This window comes from Drosophila biarmipes, chromosome 2R (assembly GCF_025231255.1).
Source record: "Drosophila biarmipes strain raj3 chromosome 2R, RU_DBia_V1.1, whole genome shotgun sequence".
Classification (NCBI taxonomy): domain Eukaryota; kingdom Metazoa; phylum Arthropoda; class Insecta; order Diptera; family Drosophilidae; genus Drosophila; species Drosophila biarmipes.
Genome location: NC_066615.1, coordinates 8,518,435 through 8,532,893, shown reverse-complemented (window position 1 = coordinate 8,532,893; position 14,459 = coordinate 8,518,435). Strand labels below are relative to the sequence as shown.

Genomic DNA, 14,459 nt, shown 5'->3' with positions numbered 1-14,459 from the left:
CTTTGGAAGACTCTAAGGTGGTGGTATAAGCATTTTATTTAAAGGATGTTTAGGGCTATTGATAGAGAAGGGAGGATTGCATTAAAGATCTGGCATGAACGGCCAACTAAACAGAGATATAGGATGAATGTATCCAACAGGATAAAGTCGAGACTGAGAGTAGTTAGTTGTTAATAGTTTTTGGAAACAGTACACCCAATCACTCCTCTCCTAGCCAGTAAAAAGCATTTGGCATGTGGTGCCTGAGTTGGATGGCCCATCGCTGAGCCAATAAAAAGCCATGGCAGTTGACCAGCTCCAAAAAGTGGGAACCGAATAGCCTGTGGGAACTTGAACTGCTGACTCTCAGCTTCCTCCGCTTTCAGCGACCTCCTCCCAGACGGAGGATCCCCGGCCAACTCGTGTTTATTGTTCTTTGCTCGTGTGTGGCATCAGTTTCGGAGGCACGAACTCCAACTCCCCGCGACGACACTGCGTCTGGGGTGGCTCCGAATCCAAGTCCAAGTACAAATGATGCTGATTCCGAATCCAGGGCCACGGAAGGAAGTGGAGTGCGAGTGGAGGGCCAGCGGCCAAGGGCCACTCCAGAGTCCGATTGGAGCTCACAATCGGGGAGCGAAACTCAGTCTGGCCGGCGTCGAATTACGGGGCCTGGCCATTAGCCATAATCCACTGGAGTATCCAGTGGGGGCACTGCCAATTTATGCATGTTTGCTTAGCAATAATTGTCAGCGATGTCTAGGGTCGGGCTGCCATGCCAGGCAATTCCCATTCCGCGTCCAATTCCCTGGGCAAGATTGTCTGTAATTCGAATCGAACTTACTGGGCAGCCCGTGGAATTCTGAGAACGAGGCGGGCGCTCGTAAATTCAAGCGATCCGATCGCTGGCGATTTAGACGGAAAACACAATCTGGCATGGCCCCTGGATCATGGCTAGCGGCTCATTGAGGAAAGCAGTCTACACTGGAAAAAACCCGGTTATAAGATGATGGTATTCGTATAGTTCTATAGTTCAAACAATATCCAATATTTATAGATTTGCACGAATGTACGCGATAATGTTGAAAATCCATATAATGGTTTATAATCCATTGAGCTTTGGAAACCAATGTGTTATACGATTATTAAAATGCATTTATTAATGGCAGAAAATATGTCAAGTAGAGTTTATATAATCTAGGTAGGTTGTTCGAATGCTCTAATCTATATAATAATATATATATATATTTTAAATGTTGTATTAATGCATTAGCAGTTGATATTCCCTTTTAAATGCTTTAAGACAGTTATTTTTGTAAGTCCATGTTACATGTTATGGTCTTAAAATGATGTTAGAAAGCTCTAATTTATTTAGTAACATTCCAAATACAATTAAAATATCCGAAGTACGAAATGCCTTAAGACAGATATATTTTCGTCAGTGTATGTTACCACGCAGCAGGCACGTGCACTGAATACCGAAACAAGTCGATCGATCAGGTTGATGCCACTTCCAATCGCAAGTGCCTGCCGCCTGATTGATGTCCGTCCAGGGGCTTCTGCAGAAATCTATGGGCACTTAAACTCGATCTTGGACCACGGTGACATCTGCCTGTTCGGAGAGCCTTTGAGCGTTTCCGCGTGTCGCTCCTCAGGAGACGCCGGCGACGCGTGCTCAGTCCTTATCGGGCTGCTACTGCTAACCTGTCCATATCGGACCAGCTGCCTCACAGCCACCTAGTCCGCTGGGGCATCTGCCGATCCACCGGCCAGGCCGACGATGGTGTGGCGCCATGGCGTGAGCCAAATTTGGCATTTGGCGAAATGTCTTCTGTCGGACGAGCGGCGTTTACTGCATTCCCCAAGGGGCGGCATTAGACGACGACGGACCCGTGTTCATAACTCATAATGTGGGGCCCAGGGCCCATCCCCCCGCCCTGGTAGCCACTTAAAATCCACAATTTATCAATTCTCTGGCAGGACCAGCGTCCCAGCGATGGGGCGATGAGATGTCCGGCGATAAGCCGGTTCGAGCAAGGACAATCGATGCCATTGGTCATGCATCATCTATCACACAAAGCAAAATAGTATTTTTATCTAAAAATTAGATTTAGTCTATCAGTGTCTTTCAAAATTTCTATTTTAGTTAAAAACCTATTTAATGGTAAAAGAATTTTACTCCTTTTTCTTATTAAAATGTACAATAATAAAAGCGGTACAATTTATTTCTAAGGATAACATAGATTTCTCGAAAACTCCACAATTTTTATAAAATATTTTTTTTATGAAGTTTCCAAGCAGCTTAAAATTTTAATAATATTAAAATACTGCTAGTTTTTCCCAGTGCAAATGAGCATCCAAGGATGCGACTCCAAAGTGTGCATAAGCGAGTGGAAACGCATGAATCACCCGGCGGATGCGTGGGAGCATCCATTGTCATCGGTTTGGCCATTAGCGCGTACATCCATATGTCAGCGGCTTCCAGAGAAGAGCCACCCACGTCCAACTGGCTCAAGGGCTGCACTCCGTCGTCGGGGCTTGGAGGACAAGGATTTGCGGGGTGGACCACGCACAAGCCATTTTCCGGATGCGGGAAACCAAAGCTGTTGACAGAACTGGACAAATGAAGCATTATTTATGTTATTGATACGGCGGCGGAGAGATTCAGATACATTATGGGTAGAAAGGAAAGGGGCCACCGTTTGTAGCATACTCTTCGGCGATGACCTAAATGACCCACAAACGGGGTGGCAATTCCCAGAGATTCACCAGCAGAATGTGGGTACAAATTAATAAAGGAATTTGAATGAATGAAGCATAAAATAAAACCTAAACTAAATAAAATAATTTGAATCACGGATTAATTTCTCCTTCAGTTTTTGGATAAAAAATGGGCATTTCAAATGGTGTTACGCAATGAGAAGTTACCTAATTTTTTTTAATAGAAATTATTAAAAAAAAAGCAATGAATAAAACAACTATATAAAACAAAAGACTAACACTAATTTTACCATTTTTTATTAAGCTTAGAGTGAGATTATCGTTTTTCGGTTTCTTAATACATAAGCTCTTTTTGCGGTTCTGTCTTCAGTTTATAAACATACATTTTTGTTGGCTCTTCGACACGCTCCAGATGATTTCTGCGAACTGAGTTTATTAGCAAGTTATTGAAAGTGTGGCTTAGCTCGGCAGTTAGCAGTGTTTTATTTTGACTCGCTTTAGATGACTTTAATGATTTAATCTGTAAGTAACCGTCTCGTACTTACAATCACTCCCACTCCCTCTAGCATACTAATTAAGACGTCTTGGCCGCAGTTAATTAGCTGTGCAAATTAGTTATTAAGTGCTGACGCCTCCCCCACCAATCCTCGCCCACTCAGCTGTCAATCAGCGTCGAGCAGGCCATTAAAAAACAAATGCCTGGGAAGATTTGTTTGGGCTTACACGAGATGAATGTCTGAATGAATGGCGAATTAATGGATAGCTGCCCGGTCCGTCTATTCTATGTCTCCCCCATTCTTATGGGTTTTGACTAATTTAATTGGCAATCAGCTATTCAGCGTTGGCTCAAATGGCGATGGCGTGTGTCAGAATAGCAAAAGCCAACCCACAAGCATCGAAACACAATTAATTGCCGAGTTATTGGCCATTTGAATAATTATGTTGGGGGTGCGTGGCCTCAGGACTTTCTAGACAAAACTCAGAATTTCTCTCTCAACTCCGATTCCCGCAGTCATTTGCTCCGGCACTTCCACAGACAGAAAGGCGTCGAGAGCAACTTTTTTGTTTATTTATTTTTATATTTTTTATTGACTTTGGCCAGCTAAACTGGTTGGCATCCATCAGATTTGGTTAAATTCTGGCACATGCCCGGCTGGAACAATACGGTTTATTAATTATATTAAATGATTTCGCTTGTTCTCCAAGTTGCTTGCAGCGATTTGTTTCGCTGCAAGCCTCATCGCCATCAGATGTAATTATGCAAAATTGACTCGGCTCCGGTGTTTGCTCATGACGGAAGTGGTTGCAGTGCCATCCGTATGAGTATTAATTGCCATTATCTAATCTTGTAATCTGAACAGCCAGGGGGTGGGCAGATAATGGCGCAGCGACCTGAGAAGCTTGATTTTAAGCTGTGGGAACAAAGATAGGCGCTCCCCACTAAAGATTGATCACCTGCTAACAACCGTCATTTGTGTCAAATCAAGAAGTTTTATAACATTCTGGCGTAAGGGTTTATACTTTAAAAGATATTAAAAAGAAGGTGTTAACTGGGGAACCTTAGAAATAACAAATTTTGCCTACAAAATAAACACATTATTTTTGCCATTTGTGTTTTATTTTTTAATCAGGAAAATTATATTGGCTTGCGGTATTAAGAATCGATTAAGTATAAAGGTCATATAAATTAGGGAAGGGAAGAACCTGAATTATATATACATTTTAAGTATACATAAATCATTACTTTTAAGATTACATTTGAAGTTAGGAACTCCGCGTTGCTTACCAGTCGATACTTTCTCAATCCCCCGACTTCCTAGGGTACCCAAACACATGCTACAACCCATCAATTAGCAACACACCGAGTCACCTTTCTTCTCGAATTTCTCCGCCATAAATCTATGAAAAGCAACTTAAATCACGCGTCGCTCTTAAGTGCCGCCTTATCGGGCATAATCGCTGTTGAAATTTGCATACTGAGGCCACTAAATTTAGTCTAATAGGTTCTCGAGCCGGACTGATGGGCTCTTGGCCGGCTTCGGCACTGGTCGGATATATGTGTCAATAAAAGTCGGACGATTAATTGCACGCTTGTTCCCAAGCTTCCAGCTGTATAGGTACAAATATAGTCGGAGCATGCATATACATAATATATATATATGGAACGCCTAACGATCGCATTAACATCAAACGCGCACATTTGCGGCCTGTCAACCGATCGGTGTCCGCATAGATCGATCGGTAGCCCCAACGTGGCAACAATGGATCCCCGAACTGTCTCCTCTCTCTTTTCTCATTTTTGTTCTTTCGTTGGATAAATTTGGCCAATTTTAGAAACACGACTTTAGAAACCCAGGCCGGAGCGGGATGAAATGGAACCGAGAGACCGAGCCCGAGACCGAGACCGGGAAGATTCACTCATCCTCCGCTCGGCCGGCCCTCAAATTAATATTTATATTTATTATCATTATTTTGTGCAAACTTGTTCTTGGCCGTTTCGTTTCTAAACGTGTTAGAAAGGCTTGGTCTGGCTAAGTCGGGCTTTCGCAAAATGGCATTAGAATCGGCCGGAGAGAGATATATAAAAAGTCGGCTGGCACCCGAGCTCTCTTGTTTAGTTTAAGACTTAGTCCCCGATCTCGGTTCTGTGATCATTCAAACGGAAACATCCAATAAAGACGGCCACGCTATTGGCCAGAATCTGATTGAAAGTGCCGAGTCCAAGTGATAGAGGATCCCTGTTTAGTTTTAAATATTCTTTCAAGCTTATTTTTAAAGTAACTCTCACATAATGTCGGCATTGATCTGTGGAACTGCCTGCCTGGCCGTCTTTCAGCTGATGCTGCAGTTGGTCCTGGCAAAGGACTACAGCTGGTGTGATCCCACTCTGTGTCCGGACGGAGTTAGACACATTGCCTGCCGAACTACAGGCGTAAGTATTTAACAAATAAATAATATTCTCAAATAAAAGGTTATAAAAATCAAATTATAAAATTCAAAAGAAAGCTTGAATATTAATTGCATGCTTATTAAAAAATCTTGAATTTCAAAAATGTGTTGTAGATCTCTACACCTTTGTCTGGGTAATTTATTGTTATTTTAATTTAATCGCTTCTGATCTCGAATCCGATGGCAATATCTTGTTTTTGGTCTATATCTCAGTTTGGGATCGCGATTTGTGCATCGCAACCATTTTTCATATTAAATTGCTCGCTTCTTCAATGAAACAGTCGCGTATCAATAAATAATAAGTGATGGATTCAGCAAAAAATTCGGGGGTTTTAAGAAATAAATTTACATTATTATACGATAATATCTTTTGCACCTTTACTTTATTAGCTACCTATAAACGTTTTTATATATGTATTGGACCCTTTAATTTTACCACAGCAATTTGCCAGGCGTTGCCAGCCAGATGCAGTCCAAGTGGATGTAGATCGTCATAAGGCAGACTTCCTGCACGCCCACAACAAAAGGAGGAACTTCCTGGCCTTGGGAAAAGTGCCGGGATACTATCCGGCCGCAAGAATGGCCACCATGGTAGGAAGTCAGCCATACGGTGATTTTAATAGCATTAACCCAGGATATATCCTAGGTGTGGGATGATGAGCTGCAGTACCTGTCCATGCTGAACTCCCGAACCTGCAAACTGGACCACGATGACTGCCACAACACCTACAGATATGCCAACTCGGGACAGAACCTCTGTGCCGTGTGGCGACCAAGGGATCCTTATGTGAATGTTACCAGCTTGGTGGAGGAGTGCCTGGGTCTCTGGTTCAACGAATACGATCTGATAGACAGCAGTTTCATCGATTCCTTCAAAGTCACCTCCCGTTTGTGAGTGAAAAATGTGGAATGTCCTTGGTCCTCGTGTAACTAATGGTATCCTTTGAAACAGTGAGGACTACGGCCACTTCGCCGAGATGAATGTGGACAAGAACTTCGCGATAGGCTGCTCCATCATGCGGTTCACACGACCCGACTATCCCTCCGTGTACATCTACAATTTCATCTGCAACTATGCCTCACTCTACGCCCTGGGAGCCCCTGTCTATGAGACGGGACGTGCGGCGTCTCGGTGCACCACGGGCAAGAGCCACTTCTATCCTGGACTGTGCTCCACCCGCGAGGTGTACGATCCCAACTGGTAATAGTTAGCCACGCCGGGGGGACTCCCTCCACTCAGGTAAAACTGCCAAGAGTATTTAGTAACCCTTAAGCTTTAGATCGAATATAAACCAATAAATGATCGCATCGATTCCAGACACTTTGCATAATTTATTCACATTCACAGTCGTCATCGAGCGTCAGTCGCTGACTTCTGACCCGGCTAGCATTGCATAATCCCCGTTAAGTATGTGTGTGTCTACTCAGGTTGTGCTGTAAGACAGCGGAGCTCGACCAAAATAAACAATGCGAATCTACAAAGAAAGCCAGTCCCCGACTTCGGGGACTGGTTTGGCACACAGAACTTTCGTTTGTTATTGGCCAACAACTCATAAAGATGTTCCCCAGCATATGCAAATTTCGATTTTTATTTGATTTGTGCGCAGAAGTTATTGATTTCTCCTTTGTGATTGAAAACCTGTCCAGGGGTCTTTGAATAGCCAGCTTAGCGTGTGCAACGAGAAAAAAACTAGAAGATTATTGTTAAATAATACCTGATTGTCTAAACCCACCAATTGGGTCAATGTCAATGTCAAAGACTTGAAACTCTAGAATAACAAAGTCACTGAACTGTTAGGCACACCCACGCTAAGCATCTTTATAAGTTAGTTCGAAATTCAAACTGTTACGTAGATATAAACCAAATTTGCATTAACTCCACCGGTTTCGTACACTTTTAACCAGTCCAACGAGAGCTCAAACTCTAACTAAACGCGGGTACGTAGCTTTCTCTAGATTGAACTTACCTCGACTCCGGGATTAACGATCCACTAAAGTAGTCTGGTTTTGGATGAGTAGCTGCTTGGCAAGCTCGCCAAGAAAGTGGAGACTCCTCCCTCGGGGCACCTTAGGGGTTTATAGCTCGACTTTTCCTAGAACTCGTGCGGGTTGAAGCTCTCGGTGTGAACGCTCTTGAAGATGAAAACACAGAGACTGTAATTGAGACAAAGACAACGGCCCCCGAAAATGGAAATGATTCATAAATCGTCGCTTGACCTGTCTCAAGCTGCGGTTTCGCTTTCGGATTGAGATCGTGATCGGGATCGGATCGTCGGATTTGGAATCAAAGTCGGGATTGGTATCGGGATTGGTAAACACCCACCTGCACATCAAAATTTCGTTATAAATATCGCCTTGCCGGTGGTCAGGACTTGCACTTGCACTTGAACCTTCAGCGAGATCATGGAGTCCGGAAGATGTATGACGATCGGTTGTCTGCTGATGATCTTGGGGGTGGCGATCTCCCAGCCGTTGTCCTGGTGCGATCCCGAACTGTGTCCTGATAACACGGTGCACATAGCCTGTAATAATGACGGGGTAAGGATATGCCATAACTCTCTTTTCGATTCGGAACTAAGACAGGCGTGACCTTAGGAGTTCCATGCGACCTGCTCGCCGGATGCCACCATGGTGGACCTGAAGCCCTATCGCAATTTGATCGTGGAGGAGCACAACAAGCGGCGGAACTTCATAGCCTCTGGCTCTCTGCCTGGATATTACCCGGCCACCCGCATGGCCACCATGGTGTGGGATGAAGAGCTGGAATATCTGGCCACGTTGAACCTGAAAACCTGCTACCTGGAGCACGACGACTGCCACAACAGCTACCGCTTCCGGAATCTGGGTCAGAACCTCTGCGGGGTGGACCGCCGGCGGAACTGGCCGCTGAACGTGACCAATCTGGTGGAGCAGTCGATGGGCCTGTGGTTCGGGGAACACAAGCTGATCGACAGCAGTTACATAGCCGACTTTAAGCTCACCAGGAATCTGTAAGAGACCCGCAAATCCTCCTCCCCACGGACCTAGCCCACTAACATAGTTTTCTTTGCTTAGCGAAAAGTATGGACACTTTGTGGAGACCGTGCTGGACCGGAACACCCATGTGGGCTGTGCCATGATGCGCTTCACCAATCCCCAGTACCCCTTCCTCTACATCTACAACACGGCCTGCAACTACGCCAGTGTCTATGCCATTGGAGTGCCGGTCTACAATGCCGGAGAGCCCGCCTCCGAGTGCCGGACGGGCAGCAATCCGAAGTACCCCGCCCTCTGCTCCATCAGGGAGGAGTACAATCCGAACCACAATCTGTACTAGAAAATGAACCAAATGATGAGTACCTAACCAAAATACACTCTAGCTAATGAAACAATCAAAACACCTCGATTTTTATGACTTTTCCTCGACGATTGCGCCCCCTGATTGATACGTCAAAATTTGTTTATCGTCGTTCCGGCTGCTAAATTTGACTCGTTGCTAATTGCCAATTCAGCGGACACTCATTTATTAATGTTAACGGAAACAATCGAAAGCGGTTCTCGCACACTGGGATCGAGCTGCGCAAATTTGGGGGCATTTTTACGCATAAGAAAACTAAATGCGCATAAGATAAACTAAATACTAATAAATCGAATAATTTTTAGTAGGTATATGAAGCTAATTATTTTTAGCCGGAATATATATAAACAAAATAAAAGCCGAATAGTAAGCTTTTGATTTGCCACCAATATGTTAATTAGAAGACCCTATTGGAAACTTTATGGGAAAAACACGCAAAATGCTTAGTTCTTGTTATAAACTTTATGTTTGACTGATTTTAGCTATTATACTGAATTAGCAGGAAACGTAATAAAAATTGTTTATTTATTTTTTTAGTTTTAAATATCCATCTATAATAAAAAACATCTCAAAATTTTTTGAAAAAGTAATAAAAGTTTAACTGTATCAAAACACATAAACGTTTCAAATAAATTAAATACAACACTCGTATTTCCATAACAAATGGTCCTAAGCCCAAGGTGCATTCGGTTATTTTTCACGCCGTGTGACTGACCTGCACTCGTTATTATCAAAACGATGATGAGTATGTCCCATCATCAAAGTGAAAATTAATTGTTAATTGTTCAGAATCACATTAAAAAGCAGTTAATTAATCAATGAGCCAGCTGCAACCACCGAAAAACAACAAACCGTTTGCAAGCCACGCATATAAACAATGTGCTCAATGCACCCGGTGACGTAGCCAGACTCACTTCCAATGTTGGCAAGAAACACTGGACTTGGTCCTGAGGACAGACCTGGCATTCCTGCAGTCAATTGTGGGCAATTTACGGTCCAGCAACTGGAGCTGTAGCCTAGATCAGACAGTGACTCCAATAACTCAGCTCACCATGTGTGGGATTGCATGTGGAGCGAACAAGGGATCGCAGCAGCTGCCCGGCTAGAGTTGCACACTGCTAAAAACTGGGTCGTAATTTAATATAAAAATTGGGAAATATAACACAAACACAAACACAGAAATCGGTAAGACATTTATGACCCTACAACAAAATAGAGACAAATTCTACAATATATAACTTTTAAGATTTAGAGAAAAAAGGTTGAAAAATAAAATGTGCGAAGCATAGATAACATTTTTTCAGTGCATCCCTTCCCCACTCACTGCCCACTTTCAAGCCGGCCACGGTGAAGCCTCTGTCCTGACTTTTATCTTGCTTTATCTGCGGCTGTGCATCATAAACGAGTCTGCTTTCCAGTTCCTGTCCCGTCCTGTCCCGTCCTGACCTGTCCTGCCTTTCCACACAAATCTCCCAACTCCCACAGAGCCTGGATCTGGATGGCTGCCTGTCGTTGCTGGTTATGCAAATTCCGATTACGAAGCTTTATCGCCGCCAGAATCGCAGATCTCGGCCCAGCAGCTGTCGAGCTGTCATCCCGTCGAGCTGGGAGCGCGGCCAATAAAGATCTCTGTTTTGACAGTTTTCACGTTTATTGTACCTGGAATCCCCCGATCCCCCGAGTCTACCACCAGATGCCCAGGTCGCTGAATAGCTCCTCGGTGGTGGGCAGCTCGAAGTCCTCGTTGACCCACTCGGATCGCTTCTTGTTGTTTGGGTTCTTCTGGTCGGTTGCTCCGTACTCCTTGCGATAGCCCACGTCCTCCCGAAGATCCTCCTCGTCGTACTCCTCATCGTCCTCGACTGCCTCCAGGGAGCTGCTCATGTTGGTCTTACGCTTTGGCGGACCTAGTGGCAAACCTTTCTCTCCAAGCATTCGCTGCATATTCCCAATTTCATCCACCTGCTCTGTTGCCGGTGGCTTCTCCTCCGTCGAGGGTTCCTCTGTGGCTTTTTCGGGATAAACCGCCACCGGGGAGGAGGCCAATCGCACAATCCTGTCGAAGAGAGTGGCAAAATGTCGTCTAAAGCGGCTGTAATCAAAGCTGTCCCGGGTTCCAGCGTTGGCATCCAGTAACCCATGAGTGGATGTGGATTTCGAGCGGGTCAGCGGCCCAAAATGATGCAGCATATCAATGCCGGGTGCCATCGATTCCTCCCAGCTCTGTGACAATTTTCTATGTTATATTCTTGTAACATCACAATTGATTTTCAAAGCACTTGCCAGTTCTGTCCAGTCTTCGATGGGCACACTTAGCACTGAGTTAACCACATTGACCACGCGCTCCTCCAGGTTCAGGGCATGAATAATCCATTTGGCTAATGCCACGGCGCAATTTAGGTCGCAGCGCTGTCTGAAATCGATAAAAATAATTTGAAGGATATACATCAGTTGTTGCTTTTCCGTGTAGGATACCACGTACTCCACATGTGCAGGAATATTTGTAATGGAATCCATTTTAACATACTCGAACTTAATTGAAATCATTTAAAATAAAATGGTATATACTCATATGGTCAAAATAAAATCTAATTAATTACATTTGTTTATATTCTAAACGTTTAAATTTTTCTATAATATTATTTATAAAATAGATATAGATATATAAATACAACATAAAATATATATTAATATAAAATATATATTTATATTTATAATGACTAGGTGAATTAAATGAACAAATTGAAAATGGGTATACCTTCATTCTATAACTAATAAGGGGCATAAAATGTCAATTTTTTGAGTGTGTTTGGGGCTTGGTGGCCGTGCCAAAATAGAAATGTCTGGGTAGTAATTAACAAACACTCTACGAGCACCTACTTGCGTTCGTCACGCCTAATCTCCACCAGCTTGTCGCCCTCCAGGATTAGCTGGTCGTAGTTGGACTCTATTTGCATTGTGAGGGCTTCCTTGGGCTCACCCTCCGACTGCTCCTGCAGTTGGCGCTGAAGGCTCTTGAACTGCTGCCAGAGGTCCTCCAATTGATCCTGTGGATAGATAAGGAATATAAATAGTTATTACATATACACTGAGAATAAATGTCCGTCCGTATTCACCGTTTGCTTTCTGATGCTCTGCTGCGTTTCGTGGTGGACATCGATCCGATGCAGGATGGGCTGGGCGGGCAGAAAGGGAGCCGCCATCAGGCGCTCCACACAGCGGTTTAGGACTCCGCGCTTCGGCTTCTTTTTGTCCATCTTGATCAGACCCGCTGAACTATCTAGCTGAAGCGTTCTCTCCACAATCCGCTCCAGGATCATGGCGAAGGTCTCCACGTAATCGGACTGTATGCGCAACCGATTTGAGTTCTTGGCGGCCACCACAGTGATCACTTCACTCTGCTTTTCAAGACCTGGACAGAGCAATTGGAGACCCAGTGCATGAGTATCGCTCTGCTCCTCTAGGAACTCCCCAAAAAAGGTGGCCAGTTTGGCTGTCACATGCCGACTGGTGATGCTGTAGGTCAGTTTGATTCCAGCCGCCTTTTGGGGCTGACAAACGCGATAGAACATGGATAGAGGAAGATGGGCAGTCTGCTGAATGAACCGCGGAATGCCCTAGAAAGGATTAGGATTAGAATGAGCTTCGACAATCAAAGCGAATCTGCTTCACTCACCCGGGTACTCAAAAAAGAAGCCACTACTTCCACCTTGGTGCTGTGAATGTGCAGCAACTCGGCTATGTAAAAGTCCAACTTGAATTCCTTACTTGTGCCCGCCTTCACATCCACAAAGCTAACAGTATCCTGACTGCAACGGACTCCATTCGGCGTCTGGAACACCAATTGCAACTCGGCCAGCTCCGTCTTGATCTTGCACCGCAGCAAGCCCTTGGCCGAGGGCAACTCCTTGACAGCCACATCCGCCGGCACATCCAACAGCAGGGTATCCAGATCATCGATGACCTCCGTCTGGATACTGAAGCTCAGGCGCACTTGATCAGCCGCCTGCTGGTTGAGGGCATCCATGTCCCGCACGTCCACCGCCTCCTTGATCTCGTCCTCCAGCTGCTGAAGCTCCTTGTGGGCCTGGGCAAAACTCAGCTCCTTCACGTTCAATGGCTGCACCTGGAACTGGAAGGGATCGGCTCCGAGGTAGCCCACCTCTAGCTGCCCTTTGACGCCCAAAGTTACAATTCCTCCTGCCAAATTCTGAACATTGGAGCGCTGTATGGCCACTGGAGCGGGCGTTTGATTTGGCCATTGCGCCGCCCAAATGATGTTGGCCTCCTCGTACAAATGCAACTTGGAGGAGTCGGAAATGATGGCGCTAATGAGGCGGGCTCCGGGCTCTAGGAATTGCGCCCTAATTTATAATGCATTTATGCATGGAGAGGAGGAAGAGCTCACCCCAGTAATAGCCCACCACAAAGCTTGTAAAACACTTTGGAGCGTAGTCAAGCTTGAGCATAAAGTTGAATTTCCCGTTGTCGTCCAGTGAAATGAAGTTGCGTTCACCCAAGATCATTATATAGGAACAGTTCCTAAATAATAAAAAGCGTTTTAGGATGTCTGTCATACTATTGGATATAGATATTTCAGACTACACTCACTCCTTCACTTGAACCACCCGCATATCGACAATGCCCTCGCCGACGCACTGCGTCCAGGTAGGCTGGTAGCTGCTCTTGGTGACCAGAGAGTGGGACAAATCCTGGTAGCTGAAGCATTGCAGATCCCAGGTGGCACTGAACCGAAAGAAGCTGTCGGTGCGCTCGCAATAGGCGACTGGGGCGGGAAGAGCCCGATATCCTGGAAATCGACACTCGTAGGAGATGCCATCCTGTTCATAGAAAGTCAACGTCCCATCCAGATGGACCACGCAGAAAAATTCCCGGCCCTTCACCTGCCCGAAGTGACCTTGGCACAGCCCGAACGAGACGCGCTGGAACTTATGCTCCGCCTGCACCTGAAGACGCAGCTGAGCACCATGATCCGCCAGTCCCCCGATGGCCAAGACGTTGTATATAACAATAGCGTTGGGGAGGAGCACCCCCAACTGATTGGCATTCTCGTTGCGGACGTTCCTGCGGAACAAGGTAGCGGTAGATATTTCAATCCTCCTCCGCTTGAATGCCCACCAAACTCACCCACTAAACTTGCCAGCATACAGCCCGATTATGGGAGCCCCCATCTGGGCTTCCAGCAGCAGGTCGGTGGCGTCATAGCCCCTGCGGTGCGGATAGTAGATACTCAGCTGTCCCGTCTGGGAGCCCACAATAATGTAGTCCTTCTCCTGGGTCTCCAGGCCAAAGCGTGCGCACAGCAGACTGGCCACATCGTATTCCTCTCCAGGATCGGAACACTGGGCGGACCACCAGCTGCAGACATTGAACAGAGACATGGTGCCACTGACTGATGGAACCACTCGACTTTAATGCCGAGTTAGTTCAAGTTGTTGTGGACGAAAAGTGC

At 45.4% G+C, this 14,459-nt stretch overlaps 3 protein-coding genes and 1 long non-coding RNA gene across 5 annotated transcripts; 2 read left to right on the top strand and 2 right to left on the bottom strand.

The window, feature by feature from the left end:
- Window positions 1–2,197: 2,197 nt before the first annotated feature.
- On the bottom strand, window positions 2,198–8,334 carry LOC127011044 (uncharacterized). 2 transcript variants are annotated; one of them, XR_007764070.1, is made up of 4 exons: window positions 8,240–8,334; window positions 7,973–8,171; window positions 7,617–7,876; window positions 2,198–2,582 (listed from the first exon to the last, which is right to left on the bottom strand). It is a non-coding gene; the product is annotated as an uncharacterized LOC127011044 (long non-coding RNA). The 2 variants fall into 2 exon arrangements; XR_007764069.1 differs by having other exon boundaries at window positions 7,617–8,171.
- On the top strand, window positions 5,292–7,086 carry LOC108026594 (antigen 5 like allergen Cul n 1). Its single transcript, XM_017097566.3, has 4 exons — window positions 5,292–5,632; window positions 6,091–6,240; window positions 6,296–6,540; window positions 6,602–7,086. The coding sequence occupies exons 1-4, from the start codon at window positions 5,492–5,494 to the stop codon at window positions 6,852–6,854; spliced, it is 789 nt and encodes a 262-aa protein (XP_016953055.1). The 5' UTR covers window positions 5,292–5,491; the 3' UTR covers window positions 6,855–7,086.
- Window positions 8,019–9,416, top strand: LOC108026498 (antigen 5 like allergen Cul n 1). The gene is made up of 3 exons (XM_017097444.3): window positions 8,019–8,187; window positions 8,245–8,639; window positions 8,704–9,416. Exons 1-3 carry the CDS (start codon window positions 8,053–8,055, stop codon window positions 8,963–8,965), a joined length of 792 nt encoding a protein of 263 aa, XP_016952933.1. The 5' UTR covers window positions 8,019–8,052; the 3' UTR covers window positions 8,966–9,416.
- Window positions 9,417–9,891: 475 nt separating this feature from the next.
- LOC108026539 (protein PTHB1) lies at window positions 9,892–14,388 on the bottom strand. The gene is made up of 8 exons (XM_017097487.3): window positions 14,135–14,388; window positions 13,598–14,071; window positions 13,395–13,528; window positions 12,663–13,336; window positions 12,103–12,603; window positions 11,867–12,033; window positions 11,270–11,399; window positions 9,892–11,209 (listed from the first exon to the last, which is right to left on the bottom strand). Exons 1-8 carry the CDS (start codon window positions 14,386–14,388, stop codon window positions 10,670–10,672), a joined length of 2,874 nt encoding a protein of 957 aa, XP_016952976.1. The 3' UTR covers window positions 9,892–10,669.
- Between the last annotated feature and the right edge of the window lie 71 nt (window positions 14,389–14,459).